Below are 20,139 nucleotides of genomic sequence, written 5' to 3'. Positions count from 1 at the left end.
ATCGCTCTTATTGTAAATCTGTTGATGTTACTATATCTAGTGCAATTCTTTTCCGAGATATGCAATGGCGATTCTTAATTACTTTTAGTTAGCAAAATTATTTGTATGTCATGTTTACTTAATCCCTCTTCCCTTTGAGTCAAGGAAATATAGACAGTTCAAATTATTGTAATTTCACATCATCCGTTTAATTTACTATAAATTTGCCAACTATTTTGGCATCATCGCTTTAACATTTATCTTCAGTAATCGAAACCTCCTAGAAAAATTCGCGTTGGAATATAAGGCCCATATTATTTAATCGCGCAATGTGTTCAAAACGAATTCCTTTTCAGCCTTCTAAAGAAAAATGTAAGTCACAGCAACTAACCTCAACTATTATTCCGACTATTTTGGTGGTAAAACAACCCGCTGAGTTCATACTGTGATGGAATATTTGTATCAGCACCTGCCTGAAACCCTTGCCAGGTCAGGCAGATTAAACCCATAGTTATAGACGGTCTGGCCTGCGGAGAAGGGAGTTTGCAGTCATGCAATGTCGCTGCATGCAGAAAAAAAAAACACGTGGCAAGAAGGAAAGCAAGTTTTGCTGCAGGAAAAAATTATTCTATTTTGCTAACCACAATCAACCCGTACTTCCTTGAGCAGAAGAAAATTAGGCAATTGCTTACGCAGTTGATGACAATGCAGTAAACCTTTAGAAACGGATCCGCCACCCGCCACCCAAGTTCAGGTTTTCAAAGCTTGGTCGGGGTTACGCGTTTCCCCATTCACCTATCGTTTACCTTGTATATACCGATTTACTGGAGATGAACACTAATACTTCCAGACATAATAGTTGGTTTTTAACACGCCCTTCCTAATCCTTATTGTTATTGCGTTTATTTTTTCAATGAAAAACCTCCTGATCCCTTGTCTTCCATGGGTCAATCGCAGCATTTAATTAGCTTTGTATAATAGCATCAAATGTGGTATAACAACTGCCTAAAATAGAAAAAAACACTTCTCGACGTTTCGACCTGAGGGCCTTTGTCAGGAGAGTTAGTATCATACTAACTCTCCTGACGAAGGCCCTCCGGTCGAGACGTCGAGAAGTGTTTTGTCTATTTTAGGCAGTTGTTATACCACATTTGATGCTACGTTGTGTGAAGACGCTGCCACGCTGCTCCCTGGTTATATGCATGGAACGTACCTTCGTATACGAAAATAGACAACAATATCGAATTTTTATTCCTACTTTGCCGCTTTTAAGTAGGGCTCTAGCCCACGTTCACAAATATTGAAGGCAAATTAATTGAGTTTTTTTTTTCATTTAAGACTTCTCACGTCTCGGGGTGACTCAACGCCCTTCAGTTCTACAGTGGATTACAACATTAATTTTTAAGGTCTTTGAAATGTTAGCAACTTAGCAATACTAATGAAGTTATGAATGACGCTTTCAAATGCATGCTTATAGCGGCATCTGGCGTTGAATTACCCTTTGCATGTTGAAGCAATGGAAAATTATTAGTACGCTTTTGTTGAAGTGGTGTGAATTATTACGCTTTTGATGAAGCGGTGAAGATTATTACGCTTTTGATGAAGCGGTGAAAATTATTACGCTTTTGATGAAGCGGTGAAAATTATTACGCTTTTGATGAAGCGGTGAAAATTATTACGCTTTTGATGAAGCGGTGAAAATTATTGATATGCTAAGAAGTCATTGTAAACACTCCCAAATATCGTATTTAGAAAATGCTAACATTAATAGTTCCCATTTGAACTTCAGAGGCCTTCATCTAAATAATGTAGGCAGCTCAATTCTTCAGGACAATTTAAGAGAATTTGCAAATAATATACCTAATTGACATGATATTTCCCCGGACATTTCAGCAATAACCTCCGATAATCAACTAAATGACTTGTTGAATGACCCGGCAATAGCAAATTGTAATTCTGAATCTGCTCTTAGCAAAATTGCTAATCTCAAAGGTTTTCGAATAGCTAGCCTAAATGTTAATAGCCTCTTGAAGCATATCGATGAGCTTCGAGTAATATTGGAAAAATGTCCGATTGATGTCTTAGCCATCAATGAGTCCAAAATCGATGAATTTGTCTCAGACCATGAAATTAAAATACCTGGATACGATTTATTCAGAAAGGATCGTAATAGACACGGTGGGGGTGTCGTTTTATATGTTAGAAACTGCTTTTCATGTGTTGAACGTACAGAATTGGTCCCAAATTCGCTTGAAATGGTGTGCATTGAAATTTTTCGTCAATATAGCAAGCCATTCTTAGTTTGTTCTTGGTACAGACCTCCGAATGCTAATATAAGTTTGTTTGACGACTTTGAACGCTTTATTCAAAAATGTGATATGGAAAATAAAGAATTAATAGCTTTAGGGGACTTTAATTGTGACGTTAGTAAATCCCCATATGATAATCACACGCAAACATTATTAAATATATGTACGTTATATCAGCTGAAACAACTGATAGAAGAACCAACTAGGGTGACTAAAACAACTGCAACCTTAATTGACTTGGTTCTAGCTAACAATCCTGAGAGTATTTCTAACTATGGAGTAATTAATTTAGGGATTTCCGATCATAACCTAATTTTTGCTGTCAAAAAAATGGTGTTTCCAAAGAAAAAACAAGCCTTTAAGGAATTTCGAAATTTTAAAAATTTTAATGAACGACAGTTTCTCGAAGACTTAAATACGGTTCCCTGGGATTATGTGAACCAATTTAATGACCCAAATGATAGCTGGCAAATTTGGAAATTATTCTTTCTAGAGACACTCGATAGGCATGCGCCAATTCAGAGTAGGCGGACTAAAACTAAATCAATGCCATGGGTAAATGCATCCATAAAGCAACTTATGAGGGAAAGAGACCTCCATCAGAAATTGGCTAAAAAATTTGGCTCTGAAGCGCATTGGGAAAAGTATAAAACCATCAGAAACAAAGTGAATTCTGAAATAAGGAAAGCTAAAGCTAACTACTTTAATAATAAACTTTCAGAATCCTCTCAGCAGAGAAATGTTAAAAAAGCTGGTCATTAATTAATACTCTTCTAGGTAAAGACGGTAGTAAATCTACAATAGTCAATGAACTCAATATCGGCGGCAGCGTTATTACAGACGGAGTTTCAATTGCAAATCAACTAACTGGTGAAAATTATTACGCTTTTGTAGAAGCGGTGGAAATTATTACGCTTTTGATGAAGCGGTGAAAATTATTACGCTTTTGTTGAAGCGGTGAAAATTATTACGCTTTTGATGAAGCGGTGAAAATTATTACGCTTTTGTAGAAGCGGTGAAAATTATTACGCTTTTGATGAAATGGTGAAAATTATTACGCTTTTGTAGAAGCGGTGGAAATTATTACGCTTTTGATGTAGCGGTGAAAATTATTACGCTTTTGTAGAAGCGGTGGAAATTATTACGCTTTTGTTGAAGCGGCTATGGAGTTATTTACACTTTTGTCGAAGAAAATTGAAGAAACTTTGCAAAATTGTTCTCCCTTTTATAGAAACGTATTGGGTTATTTATTTAGCCTTCAAAGCGGTCAAATTTTTTGCGCCTTAGTAGCAGCAACAAAGACTTCATATTTACAGGGGCAGTAAGAGTGATTTATTTTGGCCTGTGCCTACTTTGGAAGACTTACAACACTTTTTCCTTTCACGCAACACTTTTTAATTACTGATGGAACAGTTATATACTTTTCTTTATACAGAATTTAAATGCATTACACGGGGTGTCGCAGGGGGTGTTTCCCCTATATTCAAATCATTCTTGGGGGTTTGTTGTACCTATCGGAACCGAGCTGAATTTTACATGACGGTTTATGTAATTTTAAAAGTTTATTCGTTAAAGTAATTAATCGTGATGATGTAACTGAAGCAAAACGATTAGACAAATGAGTATAGTTTTCTGCTTATGTTACATGAATTAACTGACTTAGCTTTTTAAAAAGCTATGGCCATGCCCTTCAATACGTCCCCATTTCGTTCGTCACAAATGATTGTTCGTTTGTGCATGTGGCGCACCGCATTACGAATAATTTCGGGCTGCTGCCGTAAAACATTATATTTATCGATTATTCTCTGTCGTTGCTCATCGATGTTCTGGGGTGGGGTGGCGTACACTTTATTCTTCGGTTATCCCCACATAAGAAAAATCACAAGAAGTTAAATCTGGAGAGGGGGCGGCCCTTCTACGTTATATTGTAGCGCTATCACACGATTCTGCCCGAAAACGTCACTTAGGTGATCTCGAACTGCAACCAGACGATGTGCTTATTCGCTTCACCTCGACCATTCCTTGGACTGCCCGAGTTTCCCTTGTTGCGGTTTAATAAGCTTGTTTCTTTTTTTGGTATACTTACAAACGTTTCTCTGAATTGTCTTTTGACAAGGGGATTTCGAGTGCGAAATTCGACTCTAAACATACTTTGCCCTTCGGTTACGCTTGGGAAATTCGACTGTAAATATACCTTGCCTGGGTTAACGTGTAAATTTTTACGATAAATACTCGCTGCTCTGTTCTCAGTTGAACCATTTTAAGGCATTCTTACTAGAATTAGTAATCAATTCGTAATTAGACATTAATTTTGTGTGTTGCTGTTTTAAACTGTTTTAAATTGAAAGACCGTATGAAAACAAAAGAATATATTAATATCCTGAAGAGATAAGGGACTGACATGAAAAAGATAATTACTTATTACATACAGCATTAAAAGCAGTTTTTAATGACATACCTCATTAAAAAGTAATTTTACTTCCCGAACAAACTTCGAACCCTTTATTTAGCGCACTTGTATTGATAACTTTATGAGTGAATAGCGGGATTGACTGAATTCTCGCTCGTTAATCAACATGCACACCGCATTTGTAACTGAACGGGAAAAGTTTAACGCACACTGCAGACGCATTTGTTAATGCTGAAAATTTTCGGTCGTGTTGCATGCGATTTTGTAACAGTGTAATCATGGCAATCATGCATAACATATTCAGTCATACGCCAGTTTAATAAAAGAACAACTTATTTCTATTAAATGTACGTTGTTTTATGCTTGCTTGCAGGAACATTGAAATTTTCGCATATCGGAAATATTGTTAATAAAACATACTGTAGCCATACAGTTCTAGTTTTCAATTATGAACTTCTCGCGTTCGGCCCATTTTAGGCGTTATTAAGAGATAATGCGGCTGTTATAGAGATAGGAATTGTTATCAGAGGCGGTAAATTAGCATATTTTCCCACCTGACGCATGCATGCATTCGATTCAAATATTGCTCGCGCGCAAGCTCCAAATAAAGAGTGCGTGAACGATTCAAAGTAAACATCACAGAAAAATCTAATTATCTTCGTGTTTGTTGCCGTTTTAAGGTAATAGAAAAGTTATATCCTGGAAGATACGCGCGCAACAGGTATATAAACGCAGGCTGAAACAGTGCATTGTATATATTTTTAAACATAATAATCCGTCAATTGACCCCAAAGCTACGCTCTGGCTATTTTTTGTATTTTTAAGTGTTTTAAAGGTCACTGGACATATCTTAATGTTAAATTCAGTGTCTATATAGCGGACGCGTGCTGTTTATATACAGTATTTTATATAGGCAAAAATTTACATTTTCACTGTTGCCGGTTTTCGTTTAACAAAACCTGATATAGAACTAACTCTAGCAACATTTATTAAAATTAGAAACTGTTATATCCATATTTAAACGTTTTTAAATATACTGGCTAGAATAATTAAATATTAAGTATACTTTGCATGAGGTTTAATACGTCGTTTTCATGATGGCACATCTGTGTTATATTCCAGATTTTGGTACTAATCATTTTTTTGCAGTCAAATTTTCTGCTGCCCAAAGGTCAGAATCTTTTCCGTTTTATTCTGTATGATTCGAAGCAGGATTTGAAGAATTCACGGCCAGTTAATGCCATAAAAAATGCAAGACTGGCAGGTGATCATCGATATAAATTAATAAAAAAAACTGTCGCTTGTGTGCTAATTTTCATTTGCCATACTTAATGGTTTTATCTCTTCTTTTAAAAAAACATTAGGTAAAAATTGTAAAATCTTTACAACCATGCAAGGGCTTTATAGTCACTGTTAACATACCTCGAGCTATAATTATATCAATTAATATGAAGCAGCTATTTGGAAACGTTTTCAAGTAACCGTTAGCCAAGATTTATGTTGCTCAAAGATTTGCCCTTGCTCTTTCAACAATCTTTTAAATCACAATCACCTTCATACGAAAATTTTTATTCGAATAGATAAAGAATCGACGTGTAAAAATCATGTTGCCTTTTCACTCGGTCTTTTAAGTCACTCTATCACGGGTTGATTAAAATCTTTCTAAAAAATGAAGTAACGGAAAATGAAGTGATGATAACATGAGATACTATATAGGCCTATAAAGCCCTGCAGCAGGAGTTATCTCGTCTGGTTATTGACAACAGAATATTAATAAAATTTGAAACAGGAATTTCCTTCTAGAGAATCCAGTTCGATATAACGCCTTGTTTACAATGCATGACATGCAAACATGTTTTGATAAACTGAGCAAAGAAATTTCTGCGAAATCTTAAGGCCATATACACGATGCGATTTGTCGTATACGATTCATACGCCAGGGGCGTATGTGAACGTATGATTACACGTATGAATATGACACTTTAAATTATAACCGGAAAAAATCGAATTAAGATTGTTGCATAGCACTCTTTGCGTTCGTCAGAATGATAATGGCGTACAACTTATCGTGTAGTCTAAATAGGCCATAACTAAATCTGTTATGACCGTTTATATGCTGTGAAATATAACGAGTTCATTCAAATTTTACCTTTCAGAGCTCAAGTAGCAGAAATTTAGACTCCCAGGCTGCGCTATGGATGCCACTTCATCCAGTTATCAGGCGAGTTCAAACGCCACGTCCCCGAATAAAGTTATAACAAAGAAAGAACGACGAGCACAGTTGGTAAAGCTATTCATCGTCGCGTTTGTTTCCATTGGAACCGTTGCTCTCATTATATTTGATGTGATTCAAACGGCTAAATCTCTAGAGAAGAAAATCGAGCTCACAGATAAAATTCACGCAGTTATCGATACAGCCATGTTAATTCATAGTTTGCAAAAAGAGAGAGGAATGACCGCATTATACTCCACTCAGAGTCTGTTGAACTCCGACGGACATAAGCTACGGCAATTTCGGAAGAAAACAAGTGAAGCTATCGTTAAATTGAAGATGAGATATGTTGGAAGCCTGGATAAACTATCGGACGGTAAAGAGCCATTTGTGAAGATTTTAAAAGAGGCTAGGCGTGTAATCGACGAAGGAGAAGCATCAATCATTGAAACTTTACAGAAATACCGAGAATGGATTGATAAGCTTATTTTTACGCTCACAGAATATTTGAGGGGGGAAAACTTGGGGGGATTCGCGAACTTGGTTTACGCATACGAACTGTTAATCATGAGCAAAGAAGAAGCTGGGATGGAACGAACACTTGGTGGTTTGAGATTTATAGAAGGAAAAAATTTCAGCCATGCAAACAAAACATGGTACATACAGAAAAGCATTCTGGCTCAACAATACCTCCGGACCGGTTTCCTATTTTCGAACGAAATGAGGGACATGCATTCCTCTGTATTCGCTAACAGGTCGTATTTGATGAAAAAAATTGAAAGAAAAAGAAAACTCTTGTTCAGTGAGTTTCACACAGAACCATCTAAAGAGAATGGTCTCGAATGGTTTGATTTGATGACAAAATACAATAACTTGTTGTTGGAATTACAGAGGAGGCAAGCTGACATGATTAGCGCAATGGTTGACAAGACAGTTTCTGAAAATGCAAATCAACTCTTCATCCGGTCGATGCTTCTGTGCTTTACCTTGATTATTGTGCCAGCTATTATTGTATCGTTAGGAAGGGTCCAGAAACATTTCTATGAATACACGTTGTCATTGTTTGATAAAGTTGGTCTGGAGCAAGCGAGAACGGACTTTATAATGAGAGAAAATTCAAGATACATTGAACGTAAGTTGCTGTATAACCATAGATTCTGGGCAAGTTGTTCAGAGATAGGTTAGCGCTGTGTCTGAGTGATATTTTAATCTACCCTTTTAGTTCACATGCTTAGCTTTTCCACTGCTGTTCCTTTCAAAGTTTGAACAATTCAAACTCCTATTGATCCATAAAATATTTCATTATCCCATTGGTCGAACTATTCGAAACCAAGGTCGCAGTGAATATACGTCAATTAAAATTTTTGGTTTACAATGCACTTTTTTAGAGGCTGCTATAGAAGTTTAGATAACTTGATATCCAGACTATGCGTCTTTATTGAATATAATAAAATACTTTAAACTTAAAATGCCTAATCAAAAAACATTAACAGCCCAGAAATGTTTTCATTCTTTTGGCGCGCGTGCACGCGAGCTACTCGGCCTATTATTATGACAAGGTTGGCATGGTTTAATGAAATATAATACAACATTTGCTACCGCCTGAATATCTTTCAAATTACAAATAAAAATAAAATAAAAGTTACATTGGTTTATACGCCGGTAATTTGAGTCCATTCTCCCGAAGTTTTAACTTAAACGTTAATTTTAAGGATGCCAGGAAAGCAAATGTTTATCGAGATTTTGGACCAAATTTTGTCAAAACCACGCTAGTGGCACCTACCCTGTGGTCTTGTCATCATTAATTTTTGAATTGCAAATAGAAAACTGATTGGCTGTCGTTCTTTCCGAGTTGGAAATTTCGTACGCTGGAGACAATCAGTTTTCTATTTGCAATTCAAAATGATGACGACATCACAGGGTAGGTGCCACTAGTATATGGTTTTGACAAAACTTTGTCGAAAATCTCGATAAACATTTGCTTTTCTAGCATCCTTAAAATTAACGTTTGAAGTTAAAACGGGAGAATGTAGTCAAATACCGGCGTTTAAAGCGATATAATTTTTATATTCTTTAGTATTTGTAATTTCAAAGATATTCAGACGGTAGGAAACGTTGTAGTATATATTATTAAAAACTTTCCAACCTTGTCCTAATAATAGACCGATCGAGTAGATTCGCGTACAAGCGCGAGCGTCACGAGAACGAAAACATTTCTGAGCTTCCTATGGTAGTTTGTTTGAAATAAAGAAAATAAATTAACGATTTTGGCGAGAAAATTAATCGTATTCTCGAAGAAAGACATACAGAAAACACAAAAAAGTTGTCTAATGTTAAAATACGTTTTACGGTAATTTTTCCCCGCCTTCTTCGAGTACTTTTACTGATTTATACTGAAAGAATTACCCCAACATTTTCACTATATGTTTGACTATTCTACAAGCTCACAAAATATTTATACTTTTTCGGTAAAATATATAATTTATAAACCCTCCGCTCAGGGGATTCGGCAAAATATTTCCCTCAGTAATGATATTTCACTCGGGCAAAGCCCTCGGAAAAGATCATAACTTCGGGAAGTATTTCTCCGAGCCCCGCTCAAGATCGACACAGACCGGACGCGATGCGGCAACGCGACGCGAATTTTAAGTTTTCAGAAGCATTTAAAATAAACTCTGGAAGCATAATTTGGAAACTATGGACGCTAGAGTGGTCAAAAAATTTTATAGTTATGTAATCTACGAAAATATTATGATAGTTTTAAATTTATTTGATTTGAAAAATTAAAAACGTTGAAAACTCGCGCCGCGTTGCCAAATCGCGTCTGGCCTTCACTCCAGGTTTATAAATGATAAATGTATAAGCTATGGAAATGATGCACTAATTTGAAGATGGACCATACTCAAATAAGCGTAAAAACCAATCATATCGAAAGAAAACTGGCAGGCATAAGACGAGTGTATGAATATTTGCCCTGCCCCAATGCAATTACAAGCTGATAATGTGACATAATTTTAAGAAAACGTTTCCTCACAATTGAAATTTTAGACTTGTCACAGAAGTGGAAGGATTTTTCCAATGAGAACCATGGCGCGAGTTCCAGCAACAGAGTGGCTCCCAATGCAGCTGTTGTAAATGTAAATGGTAGCCATTAAAAAAAATGTCAAAGAAATAAAGGGAACTTGTTGCGGGTTGTTCTATAAATACTTAGTGTAATATTATAATATAAGAATGCATGTGAACTCTCAGCGCCTGATGATTGCATATAACCATCTAACAGGTTAAATGATTTGAAGTAAAAACAGTAGGTCTGCGCTGTTTGTGATTGTTCTTGTTGACCAATAAAAACCTGTCTTTGTGTATTTAGATTATACGACTACCCTTGCTTTGTAAATTGGAAAACGCGAACCGTCCTGTAACTCCCGGTGGCGGAGTCACAGGTTAGATGCAGATACAAGTGAAATAGGATATTCGAACTCAACAACGAACGTACAATTAATCAATTTTAATCAACTAGAAACAAGGGCCTTTGTACTGGACAGGTATAGCTCGTATAGGTTAGGCGTAGATAGTATACTGTAGATGGGTACAATAGTAGCTAGATTTTAGATTAATGAACAGACGCAGACGTAGATATTGATGTGGCAGGTGTAGGTAGTCGAACTAAAATATTACAGTAAAAAACTACTGAGCTAAATTTCCTAAACCATGCATAAAAACACAATGTCAATGTCATCAACCAACTAACTATAAACGAATGACTGTTAAACTTACGTACTTTGGTTTACACTTGTACTCCAATTGTCGTAGATAAATTTTTGAAATTTGCGCGTAATTAATCGTCTTTACCACACGACAGTCAAACTTAGATTAAATGTGTGACCTAGTGTCACAAAAAAGCTACCAAGGCAGTGTAGCCTGAAGGCAATTAGCTATAGCTGATAGTAGCAGCAGCAGCTGGTTTGGGGTCAGGGGGCTCAAGTCACGAGGATCGTCCGATAATTTTGTAATGGGCCCTTTCATTAATTACCGACACTACTTCGCACATTAATGTAGCCAATCCTTCGTCATCCAATACCTGTTCTTTGAGTATAGTGCGTTCAGGACCTTACGCACTGTTTTGATACATCGTTGCCATGCAAGATGGCGGACAGTCAGTTGGTAGAAACTCCGGTTAAGTTTTCGAATAATTTTGAATTTAGACTTATTTTAAACGATAAGTATATAAACACAGCGATGGTCTGCAATTTTTTATGATGATGAACGGTTTAAGAGAACTACAAACATTTATTTATCAAAAATATTTGTGGCCCATGCACGCTATTCAGCTAAAAGGCAGATGGACATCGCCGGGTGGTAGCGCTAAAAAGTTTACATGCGATGATTTTGACACAACGATCACTTAATTGGTATCCTGGCAAACAAAATACATTAATATTGCCCGGTAAATCCTGCACGGGAGAGTTCAAGTTACGACCAATAGTTTTTCTATGTCAAATAAACAACCTGTTTGGCTGTTTCCATGGAGAAGTGGATTAATTTTCCGTAGAAATTGTAAGATTTTCACTGTCAAACAAATCACGGAATTATAATTTTCAGGCTCAAGGTTGAAGTAAAAACAAAAGAGCTGGGAGCTTTGTATCCTGTATCTCAGATCATATTGGTAGGATATCAGCCATCACTCTTCACTGGAAAGTTCTATAAATTAAACAGAAAAATATAAATCAAAAAAATCCAATCAAATATGACTCTAATCGTCTATAAATCAAACAGAATAATATTTAAGTGAAATAACAGAATCAGTGCACTATAGCAAGGAACTTCTACTTAACATATAGAATGTAATCCTTTAAAAAGAAAGGGCATTTTTGCCACGTTATCCCTGCTGGTAAGAGGTAAGGAAGGCCCCCATCCCCCTGCTGAATTCCTGCTCCGGTGTCTCTGGCAGTGCGCACATGAAGCACGATCGAGGGAACTACACGCGTAAAAACGCACAAGTAATAATAAGTCTGCGGCAGAGTTGTACGTTACAAGTCTGTTCACAAGCTTTCAACAAGATTTTTTTGCACTGCTTGCTCCAATTTGTTGTAACAAGTATAGAACAAGCTGTTAACAATTTGTAGCGATTCCGATGGGACTAGGAGACTTGTAACAAGAGTGTTCTGATAAGTCTTATCAGATATGATAACAACATTGCTACGAACTTGACAGCACAAGATTGTCTGAGCAATATTGTCACATCATGTTTGTACCAGCCTTTTTGGAACAGCCTTGTAGCAAGTCTTTTGATTCAACAAGTTTGTTACAAGTTGTTAACAAGTTGTCCAATCTCGTCAACAGCTTGGGACAAGCAATGCAAACAAATCTTGTTGCAAGCTTGTGAACAGACTTGCTACAAGATATGATATTTTTACACGTGTATGTGGGCAACGGAGACAGCTACGAAAGAAGAAGAAGCCTTATCATGCAGGTTAAAGAATTGAATTGGATTTCACTAACAAATCTACTTTATTGAACTTTTAGAAGGAGCCAACAGCTATAGAATCGACAATATAATTATTTTGTTATCAAAGTACCATCTTCAGGTCTAAAATAACTAACGTACAAACGGCAAACCATATAAAATAACTAATTATCATAATACCTAACTAAAACCAATTAAATGTTAAGAATAATTAAAACTACTTGTTCGTTGTCCAAGTTCATACATCAGTTAGAACTTATAGAAAATACATAAACAGCCAATCTACAACCTAATAACAACTGTGGGGCTTCTATACTTATCCTTTGTATTTAAGGATGGTTTGATTGAATTTATCCACAACGCTTGTAACTGATCTAACTGAACTGGCTAATATGCTTACAACATCCAATGTCAAAGTACCATTACATGATTCAAAGTGACTTCCCATGCACCGGGGATTTCTTATTCCGATGCCCCTGAATACGGTTGAGTAAGTGACGACTTGTTTGGCTGACATAGCACGATTTACATCGTGGACACTCTATTTTATACACAACTCCGCTCTTAAAGGCTTTCTCCACAGGCGTTTTCAACGACGGTAATACTGAGTTAACCTTGCGCAGGGTGGACACAACCTTACACGGTGCTTCACATCTTTTTAAAGATTCTTCAAATTTTTCCGTAATTCGACCTCTGTATTGCATAAATACTAACTTTACTCCTGTCAAATCTTCCTTTTCCACATCTTGGCGTTCTAAGTTGTTGCTGCTCATAATTTTAGCTAACGTTCTCTGAATAATTGGCTCATAGAAGGAAGGGGGGGGGGGGGTACTGGTTATCCTCTAGTACCCTCTTTGCCTTTACTAGACACCGATGAAAATTTTTCCATGTTTTGCACGCCCGATGTATTCTGTGAACTAAGCCTGAGATTACCGATCTCTTGTATACTTCTGCATGACGTGCCAATGCATGATAGCTCATGATTAGACCAGTATCCGTTGATTTCGTGTACCATGTCGACGTTAGTTCTCCTCTCGAACGACAAATCCGCATGTTAAGGAATGTAATAGAGTCATTCGTTTCGCGTTCACAAGTAAATTTGAGACAGATGCAAGTTGTTAATTTCTTTGAGTTTGCACTCAACATCATCCCGCTTCATGTTACGTAAGATGTCATCCATGTATCTTAAACACAACTTAGCGTTATCTTTAATTACCGTATCAAATTTACTCATCCAACCAATGAAAACCAATTAGCTACCACATAATTGGTTTACCAATTAGGCCTTATAGACGTGCATGCAGACGTGTATTTTTGAGCTCCGTCGACTGTAAACTAAACTAAATACTAAAGCGAGAAAGTAAGAAATATAGTGTTGTTAATTTCTTTGAGTTTGCACTCAACATCCAAGGAACTGCACCTGAATACTTAACCGAATTGCTGGAAAGACGTGAAAATAAAGGCACAAGATCAGATGAAAAAAACCTTTTGGTTATTCCAAGGTTTAAGAAGGTTACTCAAGGTGAACGTAGTTTTAGAAGATCCGCCCCAATATTATGGAACAATTTACATGACAGTTTGAGACTTGAGGCAAATTTTAGCATTTTTAAAAGACACTTGAAAACGCATTTTTTTAAACTGTCTTATAAGTAATTTAGGTCATAGGTTTTATGAAATGTAAAGCGCTTTAGAGTATTGTAGATTTAGCGCTATAGAAATTCTATGTTTTATTATATTATTATTATATTTAAACACTCTTAATTGGCAATTTCAACAAAACCGAACACGAATTTATGGGTCGCATGGACTGGTTACGTTAAAGCAATTTGTTGCTGAGAAATTGAAATTGCATGGTTGATTCCTGGTCCCACTCCGGAGGAGAGAAAAAGCTCTTTAGTTCAGAGAATGTATATATATCCTGGCGAAAGAATAAGAATTCCTCGTTTATAACCAGGGGCAATACAAGCGAGATTCTGGGTGAGCTGTTTAAACACATGTGTGATTGTGGTCAACAATCCGTGCAAGATCGCAAGTAGCATGCGCAATCGAGCGATATGTCCGATGTTAGGGAAGCTATCGAAAGCCTTACACTTGGCCAGTCAGTAAACAGTGAAGCGGTCCGAACATTTGCAGACTAAATCTCGCACATCTTATCCGTGGTTGCTAGTATAAAGGAAAACATTAACAAGATTAGATCAGAGCTCGATCGAGACGAATCTATAACGACAGAGGCAGCTTGGACCGCGAACATGCAGAAACAACGAAGTCAATCTAAATTTAGTTCCTCAAACAATACTAATGCGGTACTTACTTCTTCTAAAAAGAAGGAGATTGTTAACCAGCTATTTTCAAATGATCGTTTGGGAATTGACGTTTATGACACTTTGATATCAAACCAATTAAACAATCCCGTAGACAATGAAGTAGAATACATTAGCCAGCTGGATAAATCTAATGGGGCTCAATCAAACATGACTGATGAGACGCAAACTGATAGCCATGTTGGCTGTGTTGAAGATGAACTATACCCTAACAATAATACAGATTTAAAAGTTAAATTGATTAAAACCTCTTATGCTCAAATAGTTAAATTGCACCCAAGTCCTTCATGTAAGCCCAAGGAAAATCCCAACATGTTTGATTATCCCGAAAGTAATTCATTAAATGATTTACCGCAAAGAAATAATGACGGTGAAGCCTTTATTGGGGTCCACTGAAAGCGGAAAGAGTAAAACAGCTTTTCCTATCTGGAATACATGAGAGCGTGCCAGTGAGTCGGATCTTATCTCACTTAGGGCAACGAAATAATTATAATACCTACTCACATTGCCTTGTTTCGATTAAGTCAACGAACAACAATCCGCTAAAATCAACACCGCGGAAAAACGTCCGCGCATGTGCGAGATTAAAAAACATGGCAGGAAATTTAAATGCTAACTTGAAAACAAAACAAAGGTATCAATTATTTTAAGGTAAATGAAACAAACAAAATATATATCTGCTGGCAACGACGTCAATAATATGATAAATTAACCCTCTCAATGCTGTGTGATACTCAACACAAAAAATGATTTTTCCCAGAGTACCATTGAACCAAGAAACGTTGGCCCATTGTTTTTACAGAAAAGAAGGTTGAAGTGTGGCACTCGAAGCTGCGCCGTAACATCTCTCTTTCAAATTCACCAACTGTTATAGGCTAACCCAAAGAGCAAAGGAATAATCAGCGGCGTCCAGCATGAAAGTTTTTTTCAACACCACTTTGTTCCGGAGTATCAAAAAGGACACAACGAGAAAGATCACACATTTCTGGATGGAAAATCAGCTGAATTTTCTGATCGAAAAAATTCCAATGCATTGCAAGTAACTTAAACAAAATCAAGCAAGTATGTTTATTACCAAAATGCTCAATAATAACATTTTAACATTCTTAACTTTATCAGTTTTGGGATATCAATTTTATTTCAAATTTTAGATTCCTCGCAAAGTCACCTCAAATTTAAAATTAAAGGGCAAGCCAAAGTTTCAGCTGCCATCATTTCGCAATGTAACCATTGATAGCAAGTGCTTAGCAGTGTCATATGCACATGCATGACAAGTATAACCAGAAGATTCAGCCAGATCAACACACTGTCTGTGATTTCTCCACATGTGATGAAGAAAGTGTCAATAATGCTGCGCGACTTCGGTGCTTTCACACTCGCCATGTGACCTGCCTAAAGGATAACGACAACCAATGCCAGTTGTGTAAAGTGCCTCTAGGAATGAAAGATAAAGAATTCACTGACCGTTTCAATAATAGTTTACTTGATCCTGAATCTGCTGCTCTTCCATCTACAATTAACAATGATAATCAGTCTGATGAAGAAGAAGATGAAACCATCACTGTGTCAAGCAACAAGGACTATAACTATTACCAGACAATCGAGGGGAAAGAGTTTGTAGAAACAGAATTGTTGGAGATAAACATTACACAACCATATATCCCAAATAAACCCTGTCAGCAACCAATTGAAGTTGCCTCAATGAAGCAAAAGTGATGTAATGAAGCAAACATCGTATAATTATGATAGCTGCATCTCTCACGGGAGGTTTCTTAGCGTTCTATAGGCAATACCCTTCGTCACCTGTAGCGTTGAGGAAGTTAATTTAAACGAGGAGCTCACCGTATGTTTTGCCAGAGAAGATGATACACCTGAAGAATCTGCACTCTCCAGCCAGATGACCAGTTACTTCGAGTTTAACGACTACGCTGCCACCTTTGTTATGGTTAACGGAATAACCATCATTTTTGTCAAACAAGAGAATGCCATTATCCTCTTCGATACCCATGTCAACTTCGAGCACAACAACGGAGCAACGGTTTCGATGGTTCCCAAGGAGACTTTAAAACATCTTCTTTTATGAATAAAGGCAAGAATCAGCCCGACAGTAATCTATGTACTGTCACCTTCTCCCATGAATGTGATGTATGGATTTTTCGAACGTAAGAATATGTTAATATGTAAACCGGAATATCTAGGACAATCGTCATTAAATTTCAATCCAAAATCCCTAGAATACAAACTTTTTTTTAAAGAAAAAAGGTAAACAGTTTATTGGTCCTTTTTCGTCCTACGATCGCCCACATTTCGTCTTAAAACGCCCCGAATTTATGCTCACATCGAGTAAACCGCCATTTTCGAATATTTCATTTTGTGATATTTTAATGTACAAACTCTACAAGACAATTCTTTGCTACCACGAGTCTAGATCTATAGCCCTCGTGTCCCTCTCCATATATGGTCACACTGTCCTAATTAGTAAAGTATCTAGATCAACTATACTACATCAAGTACTTATTCACTATATCGCTCCCTTTTTAACAAAATGAATCCCAAAAATATTAAGTGTGTTTGAGTTTTCAAACTTTAACGAGTCTATGGCTTTATCCCAAAACATTGTTTCCATATCTATTAGGCCTTCTTCGAAACCTTCCTGTTCTTCTTGGAGGTGCGATAGGTGGGTGTTCATTAACCTCGTCATTCCGGTTTCCTGCAGTGTCTGAGTCGGTTTTCTTAGTTGGTATGATGTAATCTTCAGAATCATCTGATTCATTTCCATCAGTTGGTGTCATTGTCCGTGGAATCTGCTTAGAGTGCGAGATATTTCGCCTAACTGTGTGACTATGCTTGTTTGTAGCTGTGATCTCACCGTTAGTTTTGGACATTACCGTATAGGGTTCGTTGTTGAAGTTGGCAGTCAGCTTGTTCTTTTTGTTTAATTAGAACAGAGTCACCAATTTCAATAGAACTTTTCTTTGCATGACGTCGTTTGTCTGCATATTCTTTGTTATAAGACTATCGCTTTTCATCCATTTCTTTCGCTTTTTTACGCCGTCTGACTACACGTTTCTTCAACACAGGCAACTTGCTTTGCACTGTTCGGTTAAGCAGCAGTTCTGCGGGCGGCACACCCGTAGTACTATGTGGCGTTGTACAATAGTGCAACAAGAATCGTTGTAATTCTTGTCGCCACGGGCGACCATCTAGCTTTGTAGTCTCCAGAGCTTTCCCTAAAGGCCGCATAAAGCGTTCTACAATTGCATTGCCTTGGGGCCACTTTGGCGTTGAAAATTCTGCTTCTATCCCCAAGGTCTGTAGATAACGGGAGTAGTCTTCCCCTTTAAACGGTGGGCCATTATCTGATGGAATAATTTTTGGGATGCCGTGCACCGCGAATATTTTGTCTAGCTTGGGAATAACCACAGAGGCTTTTGTAGAGCTGTCAATTTCTACCTCTGGGAAACGTGAGTAACGATCGATAATTACCAGCAGGTATTCACCTGTTGGGAGGGGCCCATAAAAATCTATGTTCAGTACCTCCCATTGGGCTTTCGGCATGCGTGTCATTGCAAGTGGTTCTGGTGGGTTCGGACTTGCAACCGCTTGGCAGGTGATGCATTTTCCTATAGTGTTTTTCACTATGTTATCAATGTGGGGGAACCATACTTTCTCCCGAAGTAAGGCTTTCGCTTTCTGTATTCCTAGGTGGGCTTCGTGCGCAATGTCAACTGCTGTCTGTCGTAGACTGTGCGGCACAACTATGCGAGTTCCCCGTAGGATTAATCCATGTGAAGAGATTGATAATTCTTCTTTTATGTGTTTATATTCGCTGACGACATGAGAGTCCCACTTATTTGTAATGACCTCAACTCACAGAACATATAAGAATGTTTAATACAAAACATAGGATCCTTTTTATATACAGCTAACAATAGCATATTGGGATAGTGGAATACTAATTAATGCATACTAATTAACTAATACTAATTACCGGATACTACATTTCTCCTTTTTTTCCAACGATAGGAAATAATAAAAATATAAAACTACTATTAAACTGTTAGAATGTCTTTTAGTCCCTATCAGTTCCCTTAAATATAGATTATAAGTAAGTAACCCCTTTTTTTTTCCTACCATTTTCTGCTTTTGCTAAATAATGTTGATACTTAAATGTTCACGTTATGTAGTCTGTCAAATATAATGGTTTTTTTCTGTTCCTCGTTGATCTTCTTAGTGGTTGTAGGTTTATCATCTTGTTGAGTTTCAGCCTGTTGAATTTCCATTCCTGGGGTGTTTCTAGTTTCTTCTCCTTTGTTGGTACTTGCGTCACTTTCTGTGTGCTCTTGATACTCTGTTTCATTTTCGCCAAAATTCTTCATCAAGGTTTCTCTCTCATTCTCTGAAATTATTTCTTCTTCATCTGTTCGTCCTCGATGTTCATTTCCACGGACTAACATGTTCACAAGCTTGTACTGGCTGGCGTCGCGATAGACTTCTCGACCATCTTTAATCCGTCTAGCTGCAATGCTTGATCCATTAACACGAGTTACGATATAGATTGCTGGCTCGTATGCTGTTGACCACTTATTTGTCTTCTTCTGCTTCAGGAGAACATGGTCACCAACAATGAAGTTATGCTCTTTAACGTTTCTTTTGTGAGCTGTGCGGGTCATCTTTTCTTTGTATGCCCCATCCTTCCTGTTAATTGTAGCATCCTCTGAATTCTTAGGATCTGATGAACTGGCTTGATGGTCCAATTTGGTCCTCACTAGTCTATTCATCATTGCTTTATATGGTGTTGCACCGGTGGCTGGATGTGGTGTCGATCGAAATCCAGTCAGCATTTCTTGAATTGCTATGGTACTACTCTGACCTTGTAGGTGTGCGATCTTCTCTGTCTTGTTCAGAAGTTTCATGAAACTTTCCGCTTCACCATTTGCTCGTGCATGTCCTGGAGTAACCCGATGATGTTGGAATCCTTCGGTCCTCGCAAATTCGGCAAATTCTTTGGATTGGAATGGTGGTCCATTGTCACTTTCAAGATATCTAGGAGTTCCATGAGTGGCAAACATGGTTTTCAGCTTCTCTTTCATTTGTGAGAAAGATGTAGAACTAACTCTTGCAACTTCAGGGTATCTAGTCCTTTTGTCGATAGCTACAAGGTTATAATGGCCATCGGGATACGGTCCTCCAAAATCCACTGCGATTACGTCCCATGGTTTCTTTGGTATCGCCGTCGGTTTTACTGGTTCTTGCTGGTGTTGCTTTGTTGTGACTTGGCATTCAAAACATTGCCCAACGATCTGTTCCACCATTGTATTCATAGTCGGAAACCAATACTTCTCGCGAAGCATTTGTTTAGTTTTGGTCATGCCCAGATGTCCTAAGTGATGTGCTGCTCTGACAACTTTCCTCTGTAATCGTGTGGGAATAACAATCTGGTC

At 37.4% G+C, this 20,139-nt stretch overlaps 1 protein-coding gene across 1 annotated transcript; it reads right to left on the bottom strand.

Moving 5' to 3' along the window:
* Nucleotides 1–18,861: 18,861 nt before the first annotated feature.
* On the bottom strand, nucleotides 18,862–19,635 carry LOC114544916. Its single transcript, XM_028563406.1, has one exon. The coding sequence runs from the start codon at nucleotides 19,609–19,611 to the stop codon at nucleotides 18,862–18,864; it is 750 nt and encodes a 249-aa protein (XP_028419207.1). The 5' UTR covers nucleotides 19,612–19,635.
* Nucleotides 19,636–20,139: the final 504 nt, after the last annotated feature.

This window comes from Dendronephthya gigantea, unplaced genomic scaffold (assembly GCF_004324835.1).
Source record: "Dendronephthya gigantea isolate DGI-Jeju-01 unplaced genomic scaffold, DenGig_1.0 000004F, whole genome shotgun sequence".
In the NCBI taxonomy this organism is placed as follows: domain Eukaryota; kingdom Metazoa; phylum Cnidaria; class Anthozoa; order Malacalcyonacea; family Nephtheidae; genus Dendronephthya; species Dendronephthya gigantea.
This window is presented reverse-complemented; position numbering and strand designations above follow the sequence as displayed.

Excerpts from the sequence above, each read along its gene's own strand:
- LOC114544916 (XM_028563406.1), bottom strand. The coding sequence starts at position 19,611 with ATGAAACTTCTGAACAAGACAGAGAAGATCGCACACCTACAAGGTCAG.